Consider the following 13,381-nt stretch of genomic DNA (forward strand, 5'->3'; position numbering starts at 1 on the left):
AGGGACTATGGTTTAATAGGAAATACAATAGTTGAGAATTATGCAGAACTTTTGGTTCAAGTGCACATGTGTACAATCAACCATGGGATATGTTTATACATTGTACATTACACCCAATATGTTTGTAGTATAGGTTCTATAGTAATAATATAAATATATAATTTCTACTTCTAAATAATGTTTATAACTACCGTGCACAATTGCATTACCTGTATATGAATGAAATTCTCACAGGAATGGACATGTCCCATTTACTTAATCCTGGAAACAATAATCCAACCTGTAGTGTCTAGAACTGCTCCGTACAAATGAGGATTATAAACTTGCTAAATCATGGGATTAGATTTGTACAGTCTGAGGCTCAGTTTTCAATAGAATTGCTGATTAAAGCCTTATAAGTGGGGGTATTTGAATAAATTAAATGGTAGAATTACTCTCAATAATGGTGCTGCCATGCTGGTAATTAGGTGTTTCTTGCATGTTGAGTGGAGAGACATGGTGGAGTTAAAGAAAAATAAACTTGTGAATATAACAGGATAAAAAGGGTGTGTGCATTTAACTTTTAATGTTATGGGTCATTTAAGGCAGACATAGAGCCGAGAGAATGGTTGTATTGTACCCATAAAGCCCACACAAAACTTGACAACTTATTTGCATATGAATGAGTCTGATTCTGCGTGTTTACAATAATTTACATGATATCATGTCAGAGTCTTAACAATATTTGGAAAGCCCTGGAAAATTGTAGGTGTAGTAAGTTTCTGATAACTTTAACAGTTCATGAAATCTACTCAATAATGACTCAGCAATGTTCAATACGGTATACGGCATATTCTATAAAAAAACCTAAGGTTCAAGTATATGTACTTTATTTATGTAGAGAACTGTTGATGTCTGTTTTAACAGCTTCTAAAATAAAGTGTTAACCTTTTTTTTAGCTCCGCTGTTGACTTTGTTGAGCGGAGCTTATCATATGAGTGATTGTACGTCATCCGTGTCAATGTTTTACTTTTTCGACTTTTCTTGAAAACTACAAGCCTGAATGCTTGGTGTATATGTACCTTGGGTAGACCTCTCTCAGATTTGTTCATTTCATGATGACATCTTCAATTCTCTAATTTTGGTGAATATTTTTGTCATTTTTGTTAAAAGTGATATTTTTGACTTCTTGTTAAAAACCGCAAGTCCAATTGCTTTTATTAGCTCCGCTGTCGACTTTGTCGTTCGTGTCAATGTTTTACTTTTTCGAATTCTTCTTGAAAACTACAAGCCTGAATGCTTTGATACTTGGTGTATATGTACCTTGGGATTTGTTCATTTCATGATGATATCTTCAATTCTCTAATTTTGGTGAATATTTTTGTAATTTTTGGTAAAAAGTGATATTTTCAACTTCTTGTTAAAAACCGCAAGTGCAATTGCTTTGATATTACATATATAGGTACTGCATGTGGACCTCTCTCAGATTTGTTCATTTCATGATGATATCTTTAATTCTCTAATTTTGATGAATATTTTTGTAATTTTTGGTAAAAAGTGATATTTTCGACTTATTGTTGAAAACCGCAAGTCCAATTGCTTTGATATATTATACATATAGGTACTACATGTGGACCTCTCTCAGATTTGTTCATTTTTTAATGATATCTTCTGTTCTTTAATTGCCATGTGCATTGCTAACAGTCGAGCTATCTCGGCCGACAGGCTGCTTGTATTACATATATAGATACTACATGTGGACCTCTCTCAGATTTGTTCATTTTGTAATGATATCTTTAATTCTCTAATTTTGGTGAATATTTTTGTCATTTTTGGTAAAAAGTGATATTTTCGACTTCTTGTTAAAAACCGCAAGTCCAATTGCTTTGATATTACATAAATAGGTACTACATGTGGACCACTCTCAATTTTTGTTCATTTTGTAATGATATCTTTAATTCTCTAATTTTGGTGAATATTTTTGTCATTTTTGGTAAAAAGTGATATTTTCGACTTCTTGTTGAAAACCGCAAGTTCGATTGCTTTTATAATACATGTACATATATAGGGTATTAAATGTGGACTTTTTTCAGATTTGTCCAGTTGCTTTTTATACATGTATATATATTGTTCATTTTCTAATGATATCTTCAGTTCTTTAATTGTAATGTGCATTGCTAACAGCGGAGCCATCTCAGCCGACAGGCTGCTTGTTTAATTTTAAAATATTTTTGTTCAAAGTGACAATTGCTGACATTGAATGTTGTCTCTAGACCATTTTTATGTGCATTTTGCACAGTACATACATTTTGCCACAGAAATATTATTCTGTCCATATCTGTCAATTAACCCTTACAACACAACACATTGCATTCAAATTTTCATTTCTAATATCGGTAATTGCTACTTACTGGTCACAATTCAGATGCATTGTGGAAATTTACAAAATCTAGCTGCATACTGTGGAATACTTTATTTTCGCTGGAATAAATTTTCGCTGAAAAGGCTTTTTGGGCGTTTTGTATGGAATTTATTTTTACTGATGTTTGATCAGTTTAATGTAAAAAAAGTATATTCGCTGGATTTTATTTTCACAGAATCATCCCTTCAGCGAAAATAGCGAAAATAAAGTTGTCTACAGTAGGTAAAAATATTCAAGATACACTGTACATGGATCATAGTACAAAGCTGATGAGTTTTGGAGAATTTTATTTACCATAAAAATAACGCTTTTAATACTTTACTAGTGTTTATTATATTTAGTAGAGTAAAAATGTAGGGATATTTATTTTACAACATTTTTAATCGTGTTGTTTTTTAAAATGGCTACAAAAATGTAAATGTTGTCACAATAAGTGAACTTATCAGTTTAATTTTTATTTTTCAAATTACTGTTTTTGCTCTATTAGTAACATAATAAATTAAAAGTATTTCTATGTTTCAAAATAATAAATTTTTTAATGATTCAGTAAATAACTAATATACCGGTAATGTTTTTTAAATTTTTTTTATATGCACTTCTATTAGAGATATGCTTCTGATAGAGCATACTGTAAAATACTTTATTTTTGCTTGGAATTAATTTTCGCTATTTTCACTGAAGGAATGGATAACTCGCCAAAAATCAGTGAAAATAATTTCCATACAAAACACCCAAAAACTCCTTTCAGCGAAAATTAATTCCAGCTTAAATAAAGTATTTTACAGTATAAATGTAAGGTATTATCATTTTATGATAAACAAAAATTCAATTTCAGCTTTATTATTTTCTCAGTTAAACGTTCATGACGTGGAATTACATTGACCTCAAATTTTGCTTACAAGTCTTGAGAAATCAACTTGTAATTTATCTCATTGGATTGGTAAATTTGTCATCAGAGAAATTCTAGTGAAATCAACACATAATACAGAAAACAGGAGTTAAAGGACAATTTCATATTCCATTCTTTGATATTTAAATTTTATATATTTGAACAATGGGTGTCCTCAAATTATGTGACTTCCTGTACCAATGAAAACAAAATTTAACAATAAAGAAATATAAATATACAGCTGATAAAATATATGTATTGATTTGAATGAAAGTGGAGCTGTGGGCAGATGGTTGTTTGTATGCAGTTTTACGAATGATTGCTCCCTGTGGATTTCAAGTCAATATGTCTATGTCTAATTCCTACCTGTCTACAGAGTATTGATGTACACCATTAAGTGTATTCATTAAAGAGATTTAAAATTTAATAATCTTTTTTTGTTAGTTTTAGAATAATAATCAGTGAAAACATTTTTAGTATTTTTTCTATAGTATTTAAATACAGTATACAATGTATTATTTGTAAGAAGGTGAGACAGGGTTTTAGACAGAAAATGAAAATTCAGTAGTTTAAATTATGGAAATTTTTCATTTAAAAGTAGACAGGTTTGTTTTAAATTTAGCCTGTCAAATGAAGTTTGGAATGCTTGTCTAATATGATAGGTAAACAGGTTGCTGGCTAAAAGTCTGAGGTGAATGAAGAATCCTCCAAACTTCACATCACCATTTGATTTGTCCTTTATAAGTTTAACCACATTTAAATATATATTGCAGGATCTACATTTGTCATTATTTGATAAAATACAAAAATTGCACTGGTGTTTTGGTAGAAAAAAACAAGTCAAACAAGATTAAAGGGCGGTGGTCGTCGCGATGCACAATTTTCCCACAATCCAATGCACTCTTCTAATGGAAATCACAAGTTTGAGGTTTGACCTGGGTGCAACTTACACTAATTACCGTATTTATCCGGCTAAGAGCCCATGCTCGGACAAACGCCCACCCCCCACTTTTGATAAAATAAAGGAGTTGAGGCGTTATCCTAGCAAACGCCCAGGATAACAAAATTTGAAAAATAAATGTCAATTGCGTATAACGAGGAGTGAACGTGAAATAGCTGTGACATAAATAGAGCAGCGCGTTCACCACTGTTTACGTAGTTAGCGTCGCCGACAATGAAACCAATGTTGCAACATTGTAGCAACCCGTACCTGGGAGAGTGGTTTAAAGCTTGTTGTTTTGGCGTTATAAAATATTTGCGAATCCATAACTGGGGGCAGCAATTTTGCAATGTCACGCCGAAGACTGCCAACTTTATTACCATCTTTCACCACAGCTATTTCATGGAAATTATTCTTCTGTCGTTGGAAAACATGGTAACTTTCACCATGATTGATGAATGAACGTCTAGTCTGATAAGAAAGCGATGTTGAATTAACTCTGACGAAACACTAGTAGTGATGTCATTCTTAGCCAATCGGTAAAGCGGATGCTTAAAGGTCAAAGATGATTGCCAGATGGTAAACAAAAGCATCGTGCGAGTCGTTTGCCGCGACCGCATTTTTCAAGCTACCAGACAGTGAAATCCGTGGATTAAATGTGCTAAGTCCAAATTGTTTTAGTTCGAACGAGACAGTGTCGCCGACTTGGAATTTCAGGGTTTTGACTTTTACGAAGATAGCAATGAACATACAAATAGAGATCTTAGAAGTTTTTTTTCTAACAACTATGAACTTTCGTAATTTTACTGCGTAAATTATTATTGATCTTGTATGGTCGTTGATCCGGTAATTGTCGAAACCTGAAATAATTCACGCGTAGGGGGCGGCGTGTTTGTCGACGGGATATTCTAATTCAAATGAATCTTCACTGTCGATTTTTATTATTTCTGCTTTTAATTTTTGTCACATTCTAAGCAAAAATTATTTCTTGTTACACTTCTAATGCTGCATATTGTTCATTTATTGTTGTTGCATGTTTTTATTTGCCGTTTTTCTCCCTGTCGCAGTTCGATCTGCGTGTTGCCAATTTTCGCGATTTTTCGTTTTTTTTGCCGAGGATATCTGGACAAACGCCCACCCCTTCTTTTTGCCGATTTTCCATGTTCAGGACCCTGGGCTTATGTTCGGATAAATACGGTACCGCCAGTGACTCCCTTGATATCTTCCAATCACCTAATCAAAAACTAATTAAATCTTGGTAACATCTCAGTTTGTACTCATTGATCTGCGCAACAGTCAGTCTCCATCTTTGTCTATATGAGACCCATATATCTCGCGTATGCTTGGTGTGACGACTACTGCCCTTTAAGAATGGCATTGAAACTAATGAGGTATATGTGATTGAAAAGCAAAGTACACATATAATACAAACTGTTTATTTTCAATACTTAATCTCACTAGGAACCATTGTGCTTGATTGACTCTGTTTATCAAAGAAAAACACAAGAATCCAATTTAACTTAGATATTACATGTTTGGTCACCTCTCCAATTTCTCACCTCAGTAAACAGCTAAACAGGATATCCTGTTAACTTACAACAACAATTGTACTTTGCAGTATTTAAACATAATAGGATTCATAAATTCAGTTCATTTAATCATTTTACATCTCACTCAAATTTTTCGAAAATATTTTCTTTATATATTCTTCAATATTTCTGGAAATAAACCCTAATTTTGAAGACAAAATTTTAGTCAATTTTCAGATTTTACTCAAAAATTTTGGCTGTTTTTGTCCCAATCTTCTGAAGGAAGATTTTGTAATGAAAAGAGGAAATGGTGGTTGAAAAGGTTAATAAGTTAGCCAAGGTTTCGTTTCTCGTCATTGCATAAGTTACCAGTAGTTTGAAATCTGTGTCTAACACATTTTTGTTCTACTTACAGTAGATCAGGAAATGTTTTTTTTTTCTGTTCATGTATTTGAAAACATTATTTAAAAATTGTTAACTATTGAAATTGTACATATTTTGTAAACTAGCTTCTCTGTCTTGTGGATCCAATGAAGTCACTCCCTAGCTTCTCTGTCTTGTAGATCCAATAAAGTCACTCCCTAGCTTCTCTGTCTTGTGGATCCAATGAAGTCACTCCCTAGCTTCTCTGTCTTGTGGATCCAATGAAGTCACTCCCTAGCTTCTCTGTCTTGTGGATCCAATGAAGTCACTCCATAGCTTCTCTGTCTTGTGGATCCAATGAAGTCACTCCCTAGCTTCTCTGTCTTGTAGATCCAATGAAGTCACTCCATAGCTTCTCTGTCTTGTGGATTCAATGAAGTCACTCCCTAGCTTCTCTGTCTTGTGGATCCAATGAAGTCACTCCATAGCTTCTCTGTCTTGTGGATCCAATGAAGTCACTCCCTAGCTTCTCTGTCTTGTGGATCCAATGAAGTCACTCCATAGCTTCTCTGTCTTGTGGATCCAATGAAGTCACTCCATAGCTTCTCTGTCTTGTGGATCCAATGAAGTCACTCCCTAGCTTCTCTGTCTTGTAGATCCAATGAAGTCACTCCATAGCTTCTCTGTCTTGTGGATTCAATGAAGTCACTCCCTAGCTTCTCTGTCTTGTGGATCCAATGAAGTCACTCCATAGCTTCTCTGTCTTGTGGATCCAATGAAGTCACTCCATAGCTTCTCTGTCTTGTGGATCCAATGAAGTCACTCCATAGCTTCTCTGTCTTGTGGATCCAATGAAGTCACTCCCTAGCTTCTCTGTCTTGTAGATCCAATGAAGTCACTCCATAGCTTCTCTGTCTTGTAGATCCAATGAAGTCACTCCATAGCTTCTCTGTCTTGTAGATCCAATGAAGTCACTCCCTAGCTTCTCTGTCTTGTAGATCCAATGAAGTCACTCCCTAGCTTCTCTGTCTTGTGGATCCAATGAAGTCACTCCATAGCTTCTCTGTCTTGTGGATCCAATGAAGTCACTCCCTAGCTTCTCTGTCTTGTAGATCCAATGAAGTCACTCCATAGCTTCTCTGTCTTGTAGATCCAATGAAGTCACTCCCTAGCTTCTCTGTCTTGTGGATCCAATGAAGTCACTCCCTAGCTTCTCTGTCTTGTAGATCCAATGAAGTCACTCCCTAGCTTCTCTGTCTTGTAGATCCAATGAAGTCACTCCCTAGCTTCTCTGTCTTGTGGATCCAATGAAGTCACTCTTTAGCTTCTCTGTATTATGGACCCCAGTGAAAGTCACTCCCTAGCTTCTCTGTCTTGTAGATCCAATGAAGTCACTCCCTAGCTTCTCTGTCTTGTAGATCCAATAAAGTAACTCCCTAGCTTCTCTGTCTTGTGGATCCAATGAAGTCACTCTTTAGCTTCTCTGTATTATGGACCCCAGTGAAAGTCACTCCCTAGCTTCTCTGTCTTGTGGATCCAATGAAGTCACTCTTTAGCTTCTCTGTATTATGGACCCCAGTGAAAGTCACTCCCTAGCTTCTCTGTCTTGTGGACCCCTGTGAAAGTCACTTTTTAGCTTCTCTGTATTATGGACCCCAGTGAAAGTCACTCCATGGCTTCTCTGTCTTGTGGATCCAATGAAATCACTCCCTAGCTTCTCTGTATTATGGACCCCTGTGAAAGTCACTTTTTAGCTTCTCTGTATTATGGACCCCAGTGAAAGTCACTCCATGGCTTCTCTGTCTTGTGGATCCAATGAAGTCACTCCCTAGCTTCTCTGTCTTGTAGATCCAATGAAGTCGCTCCCTAGCTTCTCTATCTTGTAGATCCAATGAAGTCACTCCCTAGCTTCTCTGTATTATGGACGGTGGACCCCTGTGAAAGTCACTCCCTAGCTTCTCTGTCTTGTGGATCCAATGAAGTCACTCCCTAGCTTCTCTGTATTATGGACCCCTGTGAAAGTCACCCCCTAGCTTCTCTGTCTTGTGGATCCAATGAAGTCACTCCATAGCTTCTCTGTCTTGTGGATCCAATGAAGTCACTCCCTTGCTTCTCTGTATTATGGACCCCTGTGAAAGTCACTCTTTAGCTTCTCTGTCTTGTGGATCCAATGAAGTCACTCCCTAGCTTCTCTGTCTTGTGGATCCAATGAAGTCACTCCATAACTCCTCTGTATTATAGACCCCTGTGAAAGTCACTCCCTAGCTTCTCTGTACTATGGACCCAAGTGAAAGTCACTCCCTAGCTTCTCTGTCTTGTGGATCCAATGAAGTCACTCCCTTGCTTCTCTGTATTATGGACCCCTGTGAAAGTCACTCTTTAGCTTCTCTGTCTTGTGGATCCAATGAAGTCACTCCCTAGCTTCTCTGTCTTGTGGATCCAATGCAGTCACTCCATAGCTCCTCTGTATTATGGACCCCTGTGAAAGTCACTCTTTAGCTTCTCTGTATTATGGACCCCAGTGAAAGTCACTCCATAGCTCCTCTGTATTATGGACCCCAGTGAAAGTCACTCCCTAGCTTCTCTGTCTTGTGGATCCAATGAAGTCACTCCCTAGCTTCTCTGTATTATGGACCCCAGGGAAAGTCACTCCCTAGCTTCTCTGTCTTGTGAATCCAATGAAGTCACTCCATAGCTCCTCTGTATTATGGACCCCAGTGAAAGTCACTCCATAGCTCCTCTGTATTATGGACCCCAGTGAAAGTCACTCCCTAGCTTCTCTGTCTTGTGGATCCAATGAAGTCACTCCCTAGCTTCTCTGTATTATGGACCCCAGGGAAAGTCACTCCCTAGCTTCTCTGTCTTGTGAATCCAATGAAGTCACTCCATAGCTCCTCTGTATTATTGACCATAGTGAAATACTACAACTTTTGTGTTTTTTTCTGTACTCATGAAATTGGCAAGCATTAATTAATGCCTACTGAAAAGTTCTCAAATTGTTCAAATCCTAGTTTCAAATTTTTCAAATATTTGAAATTGAAGGAAATGCTAGTACTCAAAAAATTAAAATATATATATAGTAAATTAACATAAAAAACAAGTGACTTGAATTAAAAAAAATAATACATGAAAAAGTACATAATATATCATAAGACTGGTGTGATTGGAAGTAGTGTGAATGATACCTATGCTATGATTGACATTATAAAAATCTGCTTTTATATGTATTATTATTTTTTCCTAAAACTCTGAAAGCTATCTGCAACAATTGGAGTTTTTTTTGCTAAATTAGTGACTTGAATTGTTTTTTTAATGAAACTAAATGTTGTGTTTAATAATTTGTTGAGTACATTATATTTACTGTAGGTTCTTAAGAAGCCAAAACAAAATCATGTGAAAATGTTTTAACATACCTAAATGATAGTAGGCTGTCAGAGATGAAAAAGTATGTTTTAAATGGTTCTTTTCAAGTGACAAGTATGTTTTATTAATACCCTGGGCAAAATAGCATTAAATTCTATAGTCAGGAACAGTAAATAAGGTATGTGGTTTATAAGCTCTTTTGTTAAGTCCTTGATATATCTAGATTGGTAAATAACATGCTTACTGACAGTATTTTGTCAGAGACGTGCTTTGTACAAAAGTATACAGTGAAAGCACCCTATGATTGCAGGTCATGTCAGGGTCAATGTGGGTTAAAATGGCATTTATTTAAAGGTTTTTCTCCTCAGGGGCAGCAGTTTTAAAATTCCATTTCCATTTTATGACACTTTGTGGATTATAAAAGCTTCTTAAACAATCAATTTACAAGTCTGCATGTCTGTTTGCAATGAGTCTAATACGTAAGTGGATGCAATTAAGATATAGATATCTATTGTTCACGCTACGAGCACACCTCACGTTCATGTATGTGTTGAGTTGAAGAGACGTATCTAGTCTAGAGAACATGTACGTTTGACCGATTTAGTACATGTAATTGTAACAGAATGCTTCGATAATCATTAAAACTGAATTCAATTCAAAAAATCAATATTTGTCAAGAAAGATTAAGTGAGGTGAAAATTTATTAGTTACGAGTGTCAGTGATGAAAATTTACTTGAATTTCTTAATAAAGATGCTTTTACACACCATTCTAAAAATATGAATTTATTGCATCAATCTCACAAATTTGCAAGTCAAGGATAATTGCAAAATTTTGTAAAAATTGAAAATTTATTTTGATCATTTTGATGTAAAAAAAAAAGAAGATAACCCAAAAAAATAAATAAAGTTATACAAATCTCTTTGTGAATAGCCACAAATTATCAAATAGTCATTATTTCAAATGTTATCGATATACAGGACATGTATGTACAGGAATATGATTGACAAGGTCATACTGGGGTCAACATGTATTACTTGTACAAACATCAATATTACTAATATTTTAAGTAAAAAAAAAATCGAAGAAAATAATCAATAATGACATTTAAAACACTGTTCAAATTATGCTCATTTAATGAATACTGGTAGACTTGGTACAATCACATGTCAGTACAACTTGGTTCTGAAAATATTTTTCATCTGTGAAACAATATGCTGACTGTATGGTCAATTTTCAGGCATTATATAACTGCAAAATTTCATTATTTTGCAAGTACTATCATAGTAATTAATGCATCCGTCGTGTTTGTTATGTTAACACCTAATATATGTATGTATGTATGTATGTATGTATGTATGTATGTATGTATGTATCCACAGTCTTACTGATTTGTTTTATTAATTATTAATTTATTTCTATGTGCATATTATACTTGTCTGACATCTGAGAAAATAAGTTACTTTACTATATTTTTAATTGTTTTAAAGTGACCATTAATTTGACTTTTGAGAACTGTAAATAGTCTAAAAATAGAATATTAGCTTGACTAGAGCTGCATTAATGACATGTGAATGTCACTTATATGTAGCCAACCCTTCATGAATCTATTCATTATGAATAGGTACACAGCTGTATCGTGTGTCTCATCAATTCCCAACTCTGTCAACCTGCATCAGCAGTTGTCTGATTTACTAGTTAATACACACAAACCTGTTCCCCATAAAATAAATTGTTTAGTTAATTTGCATATGTGAAGTTACAAATGTTATTTTTGAATATTGCAATACACTTTGTGAATTCATGCTCCTCTGATCATCTTCTAGGAAGGGCAAAGGTCACATTCACTGTTTTACATATTTTGCCATATAAGGATTTATATGTGATAAATATTTTCTGTTAAATATTTAAACTATATATATTCACTGAAATTAAAGCAAATGAAAAAGTAAAAACACATTAAAATTAATTGTTTCATGAACAGTGAATTTGATTCATAATTTATTTATAAACATATTATATAAACCCATCAAATTAATAAAACAAATGACATGTATCTCACCTCACCCTCACCCTCACCCTCACCCTCACCCTCACCTCACCTCACCCTCACCATGATAATTCACATTAATAGTGTCCTAACTAAGCCCCCACAGGAGTGTGGTGATTTACAATGATGGAGTCTTGATTCCGTAATGAGATAAACTTTATCTCTTCATAACTTTCATAAAACATATTAGAATGCAATATAAGATTTTCCTTTTAACCTGTAAGCTGATATATCATATGCACAGCTCTGTCCATTCCTTGCATACTGAGATAAGGTCACTCACTTACTATGCATTATGTTCATTGAGGCCCTTTTATTAAAGCGTGGGTGTTCAATAAGTAAGAAATGTCATTTGAATTGAATTAAAAAAAAAATAATGTAAAAACAAAATTATTTTGTTTTTACACTACTTAAAATGTTGGGTGTCAATAATCCTTGGTTAGAAATTGGAAAGGATTATTCAATATACTTCATGAAATAAAGTGTACCTCGTCTATAATGTCAACTATTTTGTTATGTCTTTATAAGTATTTTTATATTCCAAGTGTTTAAGTGACTCGGTTTACACTCCAGATGTAGGATAGTTTAATTTTTAACCTTCTGCTCATCTTGCTTTTATCACATCAATTTTACAGATTCCAAGAAACCAGAAAGTCATGTCATTGCTGATAGAGAAGAGTCTCAACCCAGTGGTTCAGTAAAAGAACAGCCCAAAGGCACGGCTGGATCACAACCCAGCAGTGTAGTGAAATCACAGCCCACAAGCACGGCTGGATCACAACCTAGCAGTGTAGTGAAATCACAGCCCACAGGCATTGGAGGAACATTAACCAACAGTGAAAGAGGAACAGTACCCGATAGAGAAAGAGCAGCAGCGCGCCCAAGTAGTTCAAGTGGTACACGACAGCCCAGTAATGGGGCAACTACACCAAGACACCTAGTAGATACACAACAAGCCACCAGCGAAGAGACACCAAAACCCAGCAGCGCTGAGAAAAGAGAAATTTTAGCGAAAACTGATTTAAATCGACGGCATACGATTGGATCATCTCATCTTGCCCAGCAAATACTTGAGTCTGAGTTGTCAAACGATTCATTTCAGGTACATTATGTTTATTTATCACATGATATTTTGATTACCACTGGGGCTGTACAAGATGTACATGCTGATTTGTACATGTTCTCTTTAATTACATTGTCATCCTTGGAACTTACAATCAATATATAAACTGAGGTTATTTTGTTGCAGGATAAGTCACAATTTTATATATTGTGCATGAATAATTTCTCTAAACTTCACTGTGACTCTCTTCTAAGCCCACTACATGTATACAGTTTTCACTGCTACACAATTGTGTCATCATTCCAAAAATTAAAGCTGTTAAGAAAATATTATATATCAGTGATTTAAAAATTATTTGTTTTCTCTCTACCAAAATAAAACTTTGAAACTGGCATTATTTTGATTACTTTGTTAAATTACAGAGCAATAATTTTTGATTTGTTCAATCAAATTTTACCAATCTTTTAAAATAATTGAAAAAAAAAATAATTGAGTGACCCATATTAAAAGCATTTATTTTATTTTATATTTGTTATACTTTTTCATCATTCCTGATTTTTTAGCTCCGCTGTCGACTTTGTCGAGCGGAGCTTATCATATGAGTGATTGTCCGTTGTCGTCCGTGTCAATGTTTTACTTTTTCGACTTCTTCTTGAAAACTACAAGCCTGAATGCTTTGATACTTGGTGTATATGTACCTTGGGTAGACCTCTCTCAGATTTGTTCATTTCGTGATGATATCTTCAATTCTCTAATTTTGGTGAATATTTTTGTAATTTTTGGT

The 13,381-nt window shown here is 34.6% G+C and overlaps 1 protein-coding gene across 2 annotated transcripts in view; it reads left to right on the plus strand.

Moving 5' to 3' along the window:
* LOC102802896 (uncharacterized) overlaps nt 1-13,381 on the plus strand; it is a 98,642-nt gene that overhangs the window by 29,437 nt on the left and 55,824 nt on the right. For both annotated transcript variants that reach the window (XM_085501533.1, XM_085501534.1), the window contains exon 3: nt 12,170-12,636. In XM_085501533.1, the coding sequence (XP_085357659.1) occupies nt 12,170-12,636 (467 nt within the window). The remainder of the gene's footprint in view (nt 1-12,169; nt 12,637-13,381) is intronic.

This window comes from Saccoglossus kowalevskii, chromosome 7 (assembly GCF_978046115.1).
Source record: "Saccoglossus kowalevskii chromosome 7, keSacKowa6.1, whole genome shotgun sequence".
NCBI classification, from domain to species: domain Eukaryota; kingdom Metazoa; phylum Hemichordata; class Enteropneusta; family Harrimaniidae; genus Saccoglossus; species Saccoglossus kowalevskii.